Source organism: Orcinus orca, chromosome 8, assembly GCF_937001465.1.
Source record: "Orcinus orca chromosome 8, mOrcOrc1.1, whole genome shotgun sequence".
Taxonomy (NCBI): Eukaryota; Metazoa; Chordata; class Mammalia; order Artiodactyla; family Delphinidae; genus Orcinus; species Orcinus orca.
The window spans coordinates 78,617,171-78,632,525 of record NC_064566.1 but is presented as its reverse complement, the minus strand read 5'-3'; the positions used below and the strand labels follow the sequence as shown (position 1 = coordinate 78,632,525).

At 36.0% G+C, this 15,355-nt stretch overlaps 1 protein-coding gene across 1 annotated transcript in view; it reads left to right on the top strand.

Moving 5' to 3' along the window:
- LOC125960271 (glutamate carboxypeptidase 2-like) overlaps positions 1-15,355 on the top strand; it is a 65,751-nt gene that overhangs the window by 38,943 nt on the left and 11,453 nt on the right. Inside the window, exons 8-14 of the mRNA XM_049714137.1 lie at positions 4,237-4,335; positions 4,616-4,701; positions 6,318-6,437; positions 8,883-8,965; positions 10,640-10,703; positions 12,879-12,946; positions 15,251-15,342. Of these exons, the coding sequence (XP_049570094.1) occupies positions 4,237-4,335; positions 4,616-4,701; positions 6,318-6,437; positions 8,883-8,965; positions 10,640-10,703; positions 12,879-12,946; positions 15,251-15,342 (612 nt within the window). The remainder of the gene's footprint in view (positions 1-4,236; positions 4,336-4,615; positions 4,702-6,317; positions 6,438-8,882; positions 8,966-10,639; positions 10,704-12,878; positions 12,947-15,250; positions 15,343-15,355) is intronic.

Sequence of the window (15,355 nt, the reverse complement as noted above, 5' to 3'; positions counted from 1 at the left end):
GTTTTTTTGATATTGAGCTGCATGAGCTGTTTGTATATTTTGGAGAATAATCCTTTGTCAGTTGCTTCATTTGCAAATATTTTCTCTGATTCTGAGGGTTGTCTTTTGGTCTTGTTTATGATTTCCTTTGCTGTGCAAAAGCTTTTAAGTGCAATTCGGTCCCATTTGTTTATTTCTGTTTTTATTTTCATTACTCTAGGAAGTGGGTGCTGTGATTTATGTTTTTCCTGTGTTTTCCTCTGAGAGTTTTATAGTGTCCTGTCTTACACTTAGGTCTTTAATTCATTTTGAGTTTATTTTTGTGTATGGTGTTAAGGAGTGTTCTAATTTCATTCTTTTACATGTGGATGTCCAGTTTTCCCAGCACCACTTATTGAAGAGAGTGTCTTTTCTCCATAGTGCATTCTTGCCTCCTTTGTCATAGATTAGATGACCATAGGTACATGGGTTTATCTCTGGGCTTTCTGTCCTGTTCCATTGATCTATATTTCTGTTTTTGGGCTAGTACCTTACTGTCTTGATTACTGTAGCTTTGTAGTATAGTCTGAAGTCAGGGAACCTGATTCCTCCAGCTCCGTTTTTCTTTCTCAAGATTGCTTTGGCTATTCGGAGTCTTTTGTGTTTTCATACAAACTGTAAAATTTTTTGTTCTAATTCTTTGAAAAATGCCATTGGTAATTTGATAGTGATTGCAATGAATCTGTAGATTGCTTTGGGTAGTATAGTCATTTTCACGATATTTATTCTTCTAATCTAAGAACATGGTATATCTCTCATCTGTTTGTGTCATCTTTGATTTCTTTCATCAGTGTTTTATAGTTTTCTGAGTACCGGTCATTTGCCTCCTTAGCTAGGTTTATTCCTAAGTATTTTATTATTTTTGATGCAATAGTAAATGGGATTGTTTCCTTAATTTCTCTTTCTGATCTTTCATTGTTAGTGTATAGGAATGCAAGAGATTTCTGTGCATTAATTTTGTATTGTGCAACTTTACCAAATTCATTGATGAGCTCTAGTAGTTTTCTGGTGGCATCTTTTGGATTTTCTATGTATAGTATCACGTCATCTGCAAACAGTGACAGTTTTGCTTCTTCTTTTCCAATTTGTATTCCTTTTATTTCTTTTTCTTCTCTGATTGCCATAGCTAGGACTTCCAAAACTATGTTGAATAATAGTGGTGAGAGTGGACATCCTTATTTTGTTCCTGATCTTAGAGGCAATGTTTTCAGTTTTTTACCATTGAGAATGATGTTTGCTGTGAGTTTGTCATATATGGCCTTTATTATGTTGAGGTAGGTTCCCTCTATGCCTACTTTCTGGAGAGTTTTTAGTATAAATTGGTGTTGAATTTTGTCCAAAGCTTTTTCTGCATCTATCAAGATGATCATATGGTTTTTATTCTTTAATTTGTTAATATGGTGTATCATATTGCTTGATTTGCATATATTGAAGAATCCTTGCTTACTAAATTCTTTATACTATAGTTGGGTTAGTAAAAGGTTTGTATGATTAATAAAGAGATGATATGATTTCAGCCTTTTAAATTTATTGAGTTTTTTTATAGCCTAATATATGGTCTATCCTGAAAATTGTCCTAGGAGCACTTGAATATATATACGTATTCAAGTACGTATTCATACTCAAGGCTTTTGTTGGGTAACATGTTTCATATGAGCCACTTGGCCTTTTTGGCTTGCCAGCTTTTCAGCTCTATGTCTGAGATATGAGAGCCCATATGAAAACCCAAGGAACTCACCACTTTGTCATTTCTTGCACCCTGAGGTCCTGAGCTGGTTTATTTTCTTTTCTCCACCTTTCAGAGTCTTATGTTTATTTTTTATGTATTTATAGTCCAGGGAATTTAGTTGTACTCATCAGGATGAATAGGGTAAAGTGCATCTTCTCAGAAGCAAATTCTCACTATTTTTCAAGTTTCTCTGTTATGGTATCCTTATCATCTTATACCCCAGCCAGATTAATCACCATGCCTTACTTTTGCTCTGACTCTTCAGCCTTCGTGACTGTTTACATCATACCTGGAATTGTACCTGGAATGCTCTTTACCTCCATCTTCCCTGCCCACATCTTGCTCATTCTTTAAAAATCCAGATAAGTGAAACTTCCTGTAGAAAGAAAATTATTTCTGATCCCACAAGGGGAATCAAGCTCTGTTTTGTCCTTCAGAGCTTTATCTATCATATATCATGCTCTGTTTTATATCTATCTTTTTCTGACTTATAAACTCTTTGGTAGAATGACCATGTCTTGTACATATTTGTATTCCTTAGTGAGTACAATACAGTACCTTGAGCATTATAGAGAATAAATCTTTGCTAAATGGACAAATAAAGTTTAATATGCTACACAATATAGATTTTTAAATTCAGTGTTGTTTATAGATACTTATTGAGCATCTATGATCTATCAAATCCTTTCAAAGACATTTCCAATATTATATTTTCTGAAATTTCTATGATTTGAAATTTAAATATTCAACCTTTTAATTTTCACAGAATTTATTTTTTATTTATAGAGTGAAAGAAGGACCTAAAGAAAATTATATCCCTGATTAATTATCCCAGTGAAATTTAGTGACTAAAACCTCTGTTCTCCATAGATGTGCGATATTTTCTTGTCCTTGTGGGGGCACTGTAATCTTGGCTTTATATTTTATTATTTTCTGGGAATAGGGACTCTTCATTACCTTCCTTATAATATGTAATTGACTTCCTGATGAATTTGCACCTTGTTTTGTTTTCCATATTTTTATTTTGAAAAGGAAATACATTTACACAGTTCAAAATTCAAAGGGGTATACAATAAAAAGTTTCCGTCCTACCCATTTCCATCCCAAAGGCAATCAATATTATTAGTCTGCAATATAGTACTATAAAAATATTTTATGTATAATCAAGTATATGTATATTCTTCACTTGGCTTCTACCATTTTTTGTATACATAATACTCTGCTATTTTGACTATTCATTATGATATTTAACAATGTATAATGCCCCTTCATTTTACTTGATGCTTTTCATGTGAAATTTTATTGTATATAGATAAATAAATTATATAGTATATTACATGAAATTATCTTTATTAAACAAACTCCCTCATGAGACAGGAAAATAAAAGAGTAAATATTTACTCTCTGATAGAGCATTTTAAAACAAAATATTATTTATACTTAGTTTTCCATGAGAAGATAATCATATTGATGTAGTTTTGCACATATAATATATTCTAGGTCAAGTTGAGCTGTTCCCATTACCTCAAATTAGTAGGCAGGGAATAAGTACCTGTGTGCAGGCACAGAAAAAAGGAGGAAACTACAGAAAATGTTTCACTGTAAATCATAGGGTGCATGCAGGTGTGTGGACCAGAGATTGAGGCATAAAAGACAGATTGATGTTTTTCACTCTCTTAAGTTTGTCTGGAGCCATCTTCTTCTATCTGCTTCTAGGTAGCAAAAATACATTTGGTTTCCATGCCCAAATCAAGAATAAGTCAATCCATGCTCTTAAACAGTAAAGGAAGATATGCTGAAATGAAACAGGAAGAACCTCACCATTCCACAGATATTATCATATTATTTTTCTCAATCACCTGGTGAGAGATAACCACGGCTAGTGGCATATATGGGCTGGTCCACCTGAATCTTTCCACCCTTTTGAATTAAAAAATAAATAGTGTATAAAGCTTTGAGGGGCTGTTGGTTGAAGTGACATCCCTTCCTTTGCCCTTCCTCCCTTCCTAATAGATGAGTGCAAAAGTACTTTGTAAAGGATGACCATACATGTATTTGGGAATGTATTTATCAGTGGGAGAAATAACATAATGGGAAATTCCAAAGAGTTTGGCACCTGCTGTTTCTTCAGGGCATGCTCTTGAGAGCACTTTTCACATGATTTACTGTTGGAAACTGGTAACACAGAGTCCAAATTCTTACCAAGTGTTTGAATCTCGATTGTACCACTAATCAGCTGCTTGACTTTGGGCATGTTACCTAATCTCTCTAAGCCTCACCCTCCTTATCTTTGAAGTGGGGAGTAATAGCAGAACCGCCTCATAAGAGGTGTATTGAGTTAAACGGCATATCCCTATGCAAAGCACTTTGTACTACCATGACTCATAGAAGCTATTATGAGCAGGCACTCAAGAAAACAAGTTCAAGGACATTTTAACTTATAACTTCAAAGGTTTCCTTCAGCTAATAATATTTTTTGTGTTCAACAGAAAAATGGGTGCATCAGCACCACCAGATCACAGCTGGAAAGGAAGCCTCCACGTGCCCTACAATGTTGGACCTGGATTTACTGGAAACTTCTCTACCAAGTTAAGAGACTATTTTTATAATAACTCTCTTTAGGAGGAGGAAAGCTTTTTCAAAAAACAATTACAGAGGATGACTGAAAAGTAAAATCTACTACCAGCAGGAGACATAACAACAGGTTGAAAAGGGGAATACACATATATCCTCACAATTGGACAATTGGTCAATGCAATTATTGCCTGTGTGCCTTTAGAAATATTCAAAACAATGTCAGATTTAAAAATTGTGGGTGGCAAGCTGTTAACCAGCATTTTTAGTCTGTGTCCTTTATTTTTGCATTAGAAAAGTCAAGATGCACATCCATTCCAACAATAAAGTGAAAAGAATTTACAATGTGATTGGAACTCTCAGAGGGGCAGTGGAGCCAGGTAAATTGATCATTTGCTCAGCAAATATCGATCGGGCAATTCTTCGGTGCCAGGTACTGCGCTGAGCTCTGGGAATGTAAGGTGAACAAAGCAAAGCAACTCTTTGTCCTAATGGAACTCACATAAACACAAAATAGATCAATAGGAGGTAATTTTACATTGTGATGCATGTTGTGAAGAAAGTAAATGTTGGGACTAGATTGGTCAGATGACCGAGGTTGTTGATAAACTATGCATGCTTCAATTAAAGGACCGAGAGAGGAAGATCAAGGAGAGATGGTTTACAGGTGCTTAATCTGAGCTTTCTGGATTTCCTTACCGCATATTTTACCTGGAGAAATATCTTCATTACAACGATAAGTAACACTCTTAGAAAATTAAGATAACCGGAAGTTAATGAGTCCTTTACATGGTTTTTTTTTTTACACTGAAATGGGTGGAATATATATACACGTGATTTCCATATGATTTCAGATAACCTGCTCGATGATACATTTGAAAATAATCTTACTTTATTATGTTTGTTTCCTTAGGAACTATATGGTTATATTTCCTACCCAAACAGACAGAATTAAACTGAATATCTCTTGTGCAAGCAGCCAGGACTTTCTTTCAGGGATAAAGAATATTGATGTGCTTCCAATGAGCACTAAACAATGTACCACTGGCTATTTATTGAATCTCACTGAGTACATATTTTGTGCCAGCTCTGTGCTAGGCTTTGGGGATGGAGGGATTTTTTAAAAAGACACAGACCAGAGACATGAAGACCCCTACTGTTAAGTGTGGTAAATGCTTTTTTTAAAAAATCCTTTTACTTTGTTTTGCATGCAGGCTTTTCTCTAGTTGAGGCGAGCGTGGGCTACTCTGTTGTGGTGTGCGGGCTTCTCGTTGCAGTGGCTTCTCTTGTTGTAGAGCACAGGCTCTAGGCACTCGGGCTCAGCAGTTGTGGCTCGCGGGCTCTAGAGCACAGGCTCAGTAGTTGTGGCACTCGAGCTTAGCTGCCCTGTGGCATGTGGGGTCTTCCCGGAACAGGGCTTGAACCTGTGTCCCCTGCATTGGCAGGCAGATTCTTAACCACTGTGCCACCAGGGAAGCCCCATGGTAAATGCTTTATCAATATGAAAAGACTGCCCAGAAAGCTGGATAGGGGTGCAATTCCCTCTCCCTGCAGAAAATAGAAACAGATCATAGAGAGGTAGAATCTTTGAGCTGTACGTTAAAAACTAAGTAGAAGGATTAGGAAGTGGAGAAATCATTATTTGGCCACTGTGTTCTCTTACTCTGAAAATACTGGAAACATAGTGTAAATAGGTAAGAGAGAAGTAACAGAGAATTATATAAAGAAGTGGATAAGGATACTTTTATACTCACTTATCATTACTTACATACTTATAATTACTGTAATTAATTGAAGTATACATTTGCTTATCACATTCATATTTTCTTCATACATCAAATTCAGAGCAAAGTGATACATTTACAAAAGTCTTCAGGAACCTTTGCTATCTTAACTTGAGTCCTGAGTGCTTTGTGTTTAGATGCTATTGAGTCATTTGCAATTTCCTCTATTCTTGACCTGTAATGGCAAGTAATTTTGCAATGATGCTTTCTAGACAGATATGTCATTCTTGGAGGTCACCGTGACTCTTGGGTATTTGGTGGCATTGACCCTCAGAGTGGAGCAGCTGTTGTTCAGGAAATTGTCAGGAGTTTTGGAAAGCTGAAAAAAGAAGGTAATGTAAGCAAAATGTAAAAAGACCATTTTTTCTGAATCTCAGTTTGGTCCTCAGTAAAGTGAGTATAAAAATACCACCTCATAGGTTTGTGTGAAACACAACAGAGAGGTTGCATGCAAATTATATCATCTTAGTAGCATAGAGTACTTAGTAGTGCTTAATAGTAGATAGTAGCTTTCCATAACTAGCAGCTATATTACTTATGTTGGTTAATGATATTGTTTATTCATTTTTATATGTTCATTTTTAATAATTCACTTATTTATATAATAAAGTTTATATTATCTATATTTATATATTAAATTATAATCTGAAATAAAGGAATTATACTATTAGTGGTTTCTCTGGCAACAAAGAAGATGGAGATGGGTTTCTTTACTGGAGAGTAGACACCAGATTTAGGTCATAAGCCAAAGCGTCCTGGTCTGAGAAATGTGAGCTTCTTGGGATCTTCCAGCCTCAGGCCTCAGGTCAAGTACACCAGCTGACTGAGGGGATGAAAGCTAATTCAGAAAAATGCTGGTCTTCCTGCTTAATAGGTTGCTGTCAAATTTTGATATCTGTATTCTCACACCCCCAGCTTTGATTTCTCTCACAGAATTGAAGATTATACTACTAGCACAGTTACTTCAGTCATTTTAGAATCTTCATATGAAACCCAAAATAAAATTGAGTTCAAATGGTTAGTTTTTTTTTGTTTGTTTGTTTTGTTTTGTTTATTTATTTATTTTTTTTGGTACGCGGGCCTCTCACTGTTGTGGCCTCTCCCGCTGCGGAGCACAGGCTCCGGACGCACAGGCTCAGCGGCCATGACTCACGGGCCCAGCTGCTCCACGGCATGTGGGATCTTCCCGGACCGGGGCACGAACCCGTGTCCCCTGCATCAGCAGGCAGACTCTCAACCATTGCGCCACGAGGGAAGCCCCAAATGGTTAGTTTTTAAAGTAAACATTACATACTGAGAACAGAAGCTCCACTTTGTTTACTGACCCTGCAAACAAGGTGTCTATGGGCTGTAAATGTGATCCATATTTTTTTTTTTTTAGCAACAATGAATGTGGTAAAAATATGTTACATTTGCCTGGTACTTACTCTCTCAGAGAAACAGTGTTATCACGTGTTATCTATTTTGAACTCATAGGAGGAGGGATATGTTTAGTTATTTCTCTTTTCATTTTACAAATAAGTTAACTGCGGTTTCCAGAATGAAGTAATTCACCCAACGTTTTGTAGCTGGTGTGTGGCAGAATCAGAGAACTAGGGTTAAAATTCAGATTTCTGTCTCCCAGTCCACAAAACAGTGATGTCACTCTTTGAAATCAAATGTAAAGGTGCTCTATTCTTTTTTCCACACAGCTATCTTATTTTTTAAGAAAATAGAACTATGGAGACCTGAATTTACATAGCTTGTGAATTAGGTTGTGTTTCATAGTATTACAAAAAGTTTCATGATTTTGCCAGAAGATTTCTGTGGTAAATACAAAACATCACTATGACAATTACAAAGTATGCCAAAAGACTGCAATGATGGGGAATAATAATTAACAGGAGATTTGAATAATGCTATTCATATACTTAACAAAAATGAAGCTCTGGACTCAACAGCTAGAGGGATATATGTCCTTAAGCACAAATGAAATATGTACTCAAACAATAACTTACATGCCTGGAGCACTTGTTCAGTGCTATATTTATAAATATTATTCCATGTAATCCTCCTAACAATCAAGGAGTGTTACCTTAACTCTGCTCTTCCTGGTATGCAGCTGAAGAAACAAGAGGCCTAACAAGTTTGAATAACATTCGCTTGGTCACACTGCTAGTAAGTGAAAGAACCAAGGCTTGAAGTAAGATCTTTCTTTAACTTCAAGGTCAGTATTTATAACTCCAAGCCATGTGACCGTCCTAATGAATGGTGTACTTCCCAGCGGCAGCAGACACTAGTGTTGAGAATGGAGCTTCTGTTGACTAATTCTGGCAGAGAATGGAGTGAAATCACACAACCAGCTGACATTGAACAATTGTTTGTGTGATGCCAGCACAGCATGGAAGAGTTGTAAAGGATTTTCTCTCAGTTGTATTGTCTCAGAGCACAGACCACATCCAGCACTTTCTTCTTTCACTCTAGGCAGCTGCAGACCACAGATGGCTTCCTAGCATAGGCAATCATTATAAACCTATTAGAATATTTTATGATCTCACAGGATTTTTACCATGTCTGCATTTCCCCCTTTTTCAATACAGATGTGCTCTTTTGTATTGACAGATTAGCTTTAAAATCTTTCAAAAGGAAAGTAAGTAAAGATTGTCACCATAATTCACCCTTCCTAAACAACCAATGAATTTTTGCTGTTGTTACTCTGCTGGGCATGCTGGGCATGGTGATGTCTTGGCAATATTATGCATTTTCCCAGCTTTTATAAGTATGCACATATATTTCAGGATGGAGGCCTAGAAGAACAATTTTGTTTGCAAGCTGGGATGCAGAAGAATTTGGTCTTCTTGGTTCCACTGAGTGGGCAGAGGTTAGTTGATAATTCGATATAACATACATTTTCATAATAATAAAGCAGTTAGTATTTAATTCACAAGAATGTAAGAATAACTGGTCAATCCAGCCAGAAAATATTCAAACTTTTTTCCAGAAAGTCTGAAGCAACATATTCTTGTTCAAAAATCAACGATAAAATTTTTTTCATCACTTGAGAACTAAGTGTTGTTTGAACTTTTTTTTTTTTTTTTTGAGGTACGCGGGCCTGTCACTGTTGTGGCCTCTCCCGTTGCGGAGCACAGGCTCCGGGTGCACAGGCTCAGTGGCCATGGCTCACGGGCCCAGCCGCTCCGCGGCATGTGGGATCTTCCCGGACCGGGGCACGAACCCATGTCCCCTGCATCGGCAGGCGGACTCTCAACCACTGCGCCACCAGGGAAGCCCTGTTTGAACTTTTAAAGCCACTTAATGTCAATTGTGGAAATAATTTGATCTTCGTTGTCTGGGAGTGTGATAGTAGCTAAGTAAATTCACTAGAAACTGGACATCATAATAAGATATAATGTTTTAACTTTTTCAAATTAACTCCTAAAGCTAATTACATTTAAATATTCCTTGAGCTTGTACTGTCTTCCTCATATCATAATGACCTACTGTAAATCATGCTAAAAGTGAAGTGGAATGCCCCACCACAGAATATTTACTAGGCTCCTTGGAAAGTAATTTTACCTGCATGCATTGTTGGCTTTGTGTAATAGAAGTGTTACTTGTAAACATATGCAAAATTAGCATTCCATTAACTTCTAGTCATGCTATAAATATTTACTTGGTTCCTATTATCTAAGAATTATGAGAAGCCCTGTAAACTTCAATTTTCTCTGGGGTAGAAAAAAAAGTAGTTCTCCTGTAGACAAAGATTCATGCTGGCATCAAGAAGAGCCTAAATATTTTGAGGGTGTGATTTGCGTCTTTCATCTTATTTTCATCAACTAGAGCTGTATGTTTTTTCACTTTATTTCTTACAGTCAGGACACTTAGAAAATTGCTTGTTTTGGAGATTCATAATCCACTTATATCAACAAAATCCTGCTATACTTTGTCAGTGTTTTAAAGCTGAGAAAAATGTTTTAAAGTTTTGACGAGTAGGTGGTGTCATAACACAGGAGAACTTAATTTGACGGATTAAACCACAGTGTGGTTAAGAAATCAACTCCCGGGCTTCCCTGGTGGCACAGTAGTTAAGAAGCCATCTGCCAATGGAAGGGACACGGGTTCAATCCCTGGTCCAGGAAGATCCCACATGCCATGGAGCAACGAATCCCATACACCACAACTACTACACCCATGTGCCACAGTTACTGAAGCCTGCCCACCGCAACGAAGAACAGCCCGCCACAACTAGAGAAAGCCCTCGCACAGTAACTACCCACTAAAACCAAAGAAATCAACTCCTTTTCCACTCACTGTATTATGAATGTGGATAGTCTCATCTCAAATTTCAGTCTTAAAAATGTTTTGTTTGTTATTTCTTACCAGTGACATTTATTGAAATTCTTTCAAACATATGCTTGAAAATCTTACATGTCAAATTTGGGGTGAACTTGGGCCAACTTAATTCAGAAACCTCCATACAGTAAATGTAGATGTGCGTTTTTTTAGAAAGGGGTTATGGCTATTTGTTTGTTTATTTATTTATTTAATATTATAGGAGAATTCCAGACTTCTTCAAGTGCGTGGTGTGGCCTATATTAATGCTGATTCTTCTATAGAAGGTGAATATTATTGGTTTCAAAGGAAAATATATGATCTTGGTAGTAACAGCAGTTTAGTTCGTAAGTTATGCACTAACTAGGAATGCAAATCCATTAACAAGTGGTGAGGGAATTTGCTGCTGGTTTGTCATGCTCATGGCAGCTGTGAGCTCTAGGGTGCTGATTTGGGCTCTCGAAACAACACTCTATAATTTGTTTGTTTCATCTGGCAGATTACCTTATCTATGGTAGGAATTCAGTGAATATCTCTTAAATGAATAAGTCAGTTATGGAACTAAAGATTTCTATGATTTTAGAATGGGGTAGCAAAAAGGTATGATTTAACTACTGTCATCATAATATCATGCACACAAATTTTGAAAACAAATGCTGATTTCCCAGATTTCATCTTTCACCAAGAATTTTTTCTTCTTAAATATTTTTTCCTTCAATTCAGCAAATATTTACTAAGCACCTCTCTATGCAGTGTACTTTCCAGGATTTCAAAGGAATTAGGGGTTAGTAAAGAAGAGTCTAGTACTCAAGAGTTTAAGACTCAGTATGGATGATAAAATAAATCAGTCTAGGATTCTAATATATGCCGGTACTCTCAGAAGGATATTATCAGACTGATCTTGGAGTTCAGAAGACATAATGATAGCAACGTCAGGAAAGGCTTGAGAAATGAGATAGGCATTGAAGACAGGCCTTTTAGAATGGATTTGCTTTGATAAACAGAGATTCAAACTAAGGGACAATCTCAAGTCGATTTTCAAGAAACTGAAACAGTCCATTTTCACTCACTATACTGTAGCCCCGCACGAATCTTTCTGTCCCTTGACCACATGTAACTTCTCAGCCGTTGCAACTGCTGTTCTCTGTACTGAGATTGCTGTTCGACACACCATCTGTTTAATTCTTATTCTTACAGTCTCCCCAGGAGTGTTATTTTTTTCTGGGAAGCCATCTTTGTAGCACTCATCACTGCTGTTATTAAGTAATTATTTGTTTTACAAACCCTCTCCCTTTCTAGACCATATTTTTCTGCCAGGAACAGGCAGGATCCTACTTCTTCATTCCTGGATTCTTAATGTCTTATTAAATAAATGGTGTTTGCAACAAATGAATGAATAAATGAATGAAGGGTGGACTTATAGAATATTTTCTTTAGTTTATTAGTAAATCTGCCATGTGTCAGACTGAACCCTGGGCCCCCCACAGTGAGAACAGAGTCCTAACCACTGGACCACCAGGGAATTCCTTATTGTCCTTATTTAAACACACATATGAAGATGAAACACCTTTGCCACACAGAATAAGTACACCAAACATATATTCTTCAAAAGTAGAATAATGTTCTCTCTATTGCTAGTTTTTTTTTTAAGACTTGATTTTAATGCATTTTTTTAATCTTTGATTTTTCTGTTTACGTCATTCCCTGGTTTAAAATGCTGCATTGTCTCCCCAGCATTTTCAGGATCAGGAGCAAATAACACACTCATTACTCTGTGATTGGAATACAGCTTGTCTCACTTTGTTTTATATTTAAAATTGTATTAACTGTTCATTTTTCAAATAATAAAATAAGTCATCTATTAGCTTTCTAATGTTAAAATGCAAAATTTACAAAGAAAACAATTTCTACTGAAACCATTCTCAAATAACCCTTTCTTCAAAGGAACCACTGTCCTCAGTTTGAGGTATTTCCATCATGTTGACATTCATATGTAGAATTTAGCCCACACAAAGTACCAACCAATGTTTAAATATAAACATTTATTTAACCCAATATTCCTGTGAGGTGAGTAATTTTATTATCTCTCTTGTATAGAACATTTGCTTGGGTGGAGTAGGTGAAGATGTGGAGAGGTGACCTGAGGTTGTTTCATGTGTGGCACCAAGCGTCATGGTGAGGATGAATTTTATTGAGTGATGAGTTGGAGAGTTTTGATCAGACTTGGGTTTTATTTATTTATTTATTTTTGGCCACATGTGTTGCGGGATCTTAGTTCCCTGACCAGGGATCAAACCCATACCCTCTGCGTGGAAGCGCATAGTCCTAACCACTAGACCACCAGGGAATTCCCCAGACTTAGGTTATAAAGGGATCATTCTGGCTAAGGAGTTAGGAATGGTCTTTGAGTGGAAGAGTAAAATAAAGAAATGAAATAGAAAACAAACTATCTTGTCTTTCAGGAAACTACACTCTGAGAGTTGATTGTACCCCACTTATGTACAGCTTGGTATACAACCTAACAAAGGAGGTAAAAATAATTACATGGAATTTTAAGTTCTACAAATGATGTTTTCTTGAGGTGGATTATTATGTTAAACATCTGTGTTGTTTTATAACTTTTGCCTATTTCTCCCTCACCAATCTGAGGCAGTCTATGGAGAGCATTGCGTCTACCATCTCCATTTGAAACCGAGAAAACTGAGCCCAAAAAGCATTAGCCACTAGAGTCACACAACTTGTTCAAGTAGCTGAACCAGGACTTGGTCCTGCGGTTTAACTCCTTAATTTTGAAACTGGTTTTTACTCTTTAATATAATGATACCAATTAACTTAGGACTCTGGAAGAGTTGACATTTCTAACCGATTGAGAAAGAGAATGTGTAAAAAACCAGGTGTTGACTCCTGGGACACCGACTGGGTAAGACCATGTACCCAATTCCTGATTTCCTGCTGTGGGCTTCAGTCCACTGAGTTAAAGTTATTGTAATTCTGACAGCAGCACAACATACTAAATCTGGCAGAGAGGTGGTGCCTGAATTTCTATAGGACCAATAGGCAACTCTTCATTTTAATTCTCCTGCCCCATAAAGCCACCGTTCCTAAAGGTAGGCGTAAGGAATGTTTTGCATGGCAGATTTTTGCTGTTACTGCTAATTACCTGATTTGAACTGGAAAGGATAAAAAGACTTGCTTATTTAACAGAATTACCAATTGAAATGTAATTACCATGAAAGACAATTATTTCCCTCAGATAGGGATTTTAAATAGATCCTAAACATATTGTTAAGGTTTGGTTTCCCAAGCATGGAATATAATTTATTAACATCTCCAGTAGGAATAGAAAAGTTTAATTTGACACTAATCTATTCACATTTTTACTTAAGATCTCTGTCAGGTGCCTGCAGTTTTACGATTCCCATGAAGTGTATACAAAATTAAATATCTGAAACATTGTGTCTCAGAGAATTCCCACCATTTATGTAATTTGAGGTCAATGCTAAGGAAGCTTGGCAGTTATATTTGTTTACCAGGTGGATTGGTGGCACCCTGTGACAAATGCAAAAACACTACTTTCTAGGTGAAGTTTGAAATTATATGATGCTTGACAGTTTTGGATTTTTAAAATTCTGTTTTTGTTTGGGGAAGGTGATTCGCGGTATTTCAAATTTTAGTGATAAACTGTGACTTTAGTAATATATTTCTAAATACATAATTTCAAATTCATATTACTTAATAAATGGAGTGGTACTGTCCCTTGTATCAAAGTTTTGTGTAAATTTGTAAGCTTGAGTAAAATTATCTTGCTGCTTTATGTATTGATATTTTATGATATATATATAAATTTTATATAAATTTATCTGTGTTCCCATCGACCTTTGCACATCCATCTATTATAGCACCTAGCACATGAATTCCACATTTTTATTTATAGTTCCCACTAGTAGATGGTGTGTAATTTGTATTATTAAACTTTGTATGGCTGACATCTACAAAAAGTCTTCCACAGAATAGGTAGTCTATAAAATCTTTTGAGTTGAAACTGTTAAAAAATAGAGCATAGGACTTTTATTAAATAAAAAATAAAAACTTTTTATACCATATATTATTCAGTTACAGTTTAGTGAGTATTAGTTACAGTTTAGTGTGCTAAACGTTTTGGCATAACATTTAATGCTCTGAGTTTAGCATTCAATAGTAGGGCATATTGTACTCCCTTAGAATTCTCATCTGTAAAATCTGAAAATGTATTGAAAGCCCTGTGCTTAACACAATTACGATAAATACTCAACTAATTAAATAAGATATTAGTGCATTTGTTTTGTTATGTATTATTCAATGACTTTGACAAACTTGTTGGCACAAAGCAATATTTTAAAAAAAAACAAAAAACAAAAAAAACAAACCTTCCCTTAACCAGCTTGCTTCTTTTCATTTTTTTTTATAAAAGGAGGATGAATGTGTTTTTGAGAGTAGCCTCCCTTAATTTGGAAAAATAGACCAAAAAAAAAAAAATCTTACAGTGTGACCATTCGTCTGAATACAATGGCTTGGTAATAATTTGGTATAGCTTTCTTTTCCATACACTCCATGTATTTTTTTTTATAATAGGTGCATTATATATAATAACATGAGCATTTTCCTATATTGTGAGAAACTCATTGTTGTAATTCTTAATGACTGCTAATGTATGAATTGCATTCCTTATTTTCCTGAATATAATTTGGCTACTCATTCCCTGGTTAATAGATGTTTAGGTTTTAAAACATCTGATTTATAAGTATTCTCTCTCTCTCTCTCTCTCTTTTTTTTTTTTTCCTTTTAACTTGTGTAGCTCCAAAGTCCTGATGAAGGTTTTGAAGGCAAATCCCTTTTTGACAGCTGGAATGAAAAAAGCCCTTCACCCGAATTCAGTGGCTTGCCCAGGTGAACAAAGAAA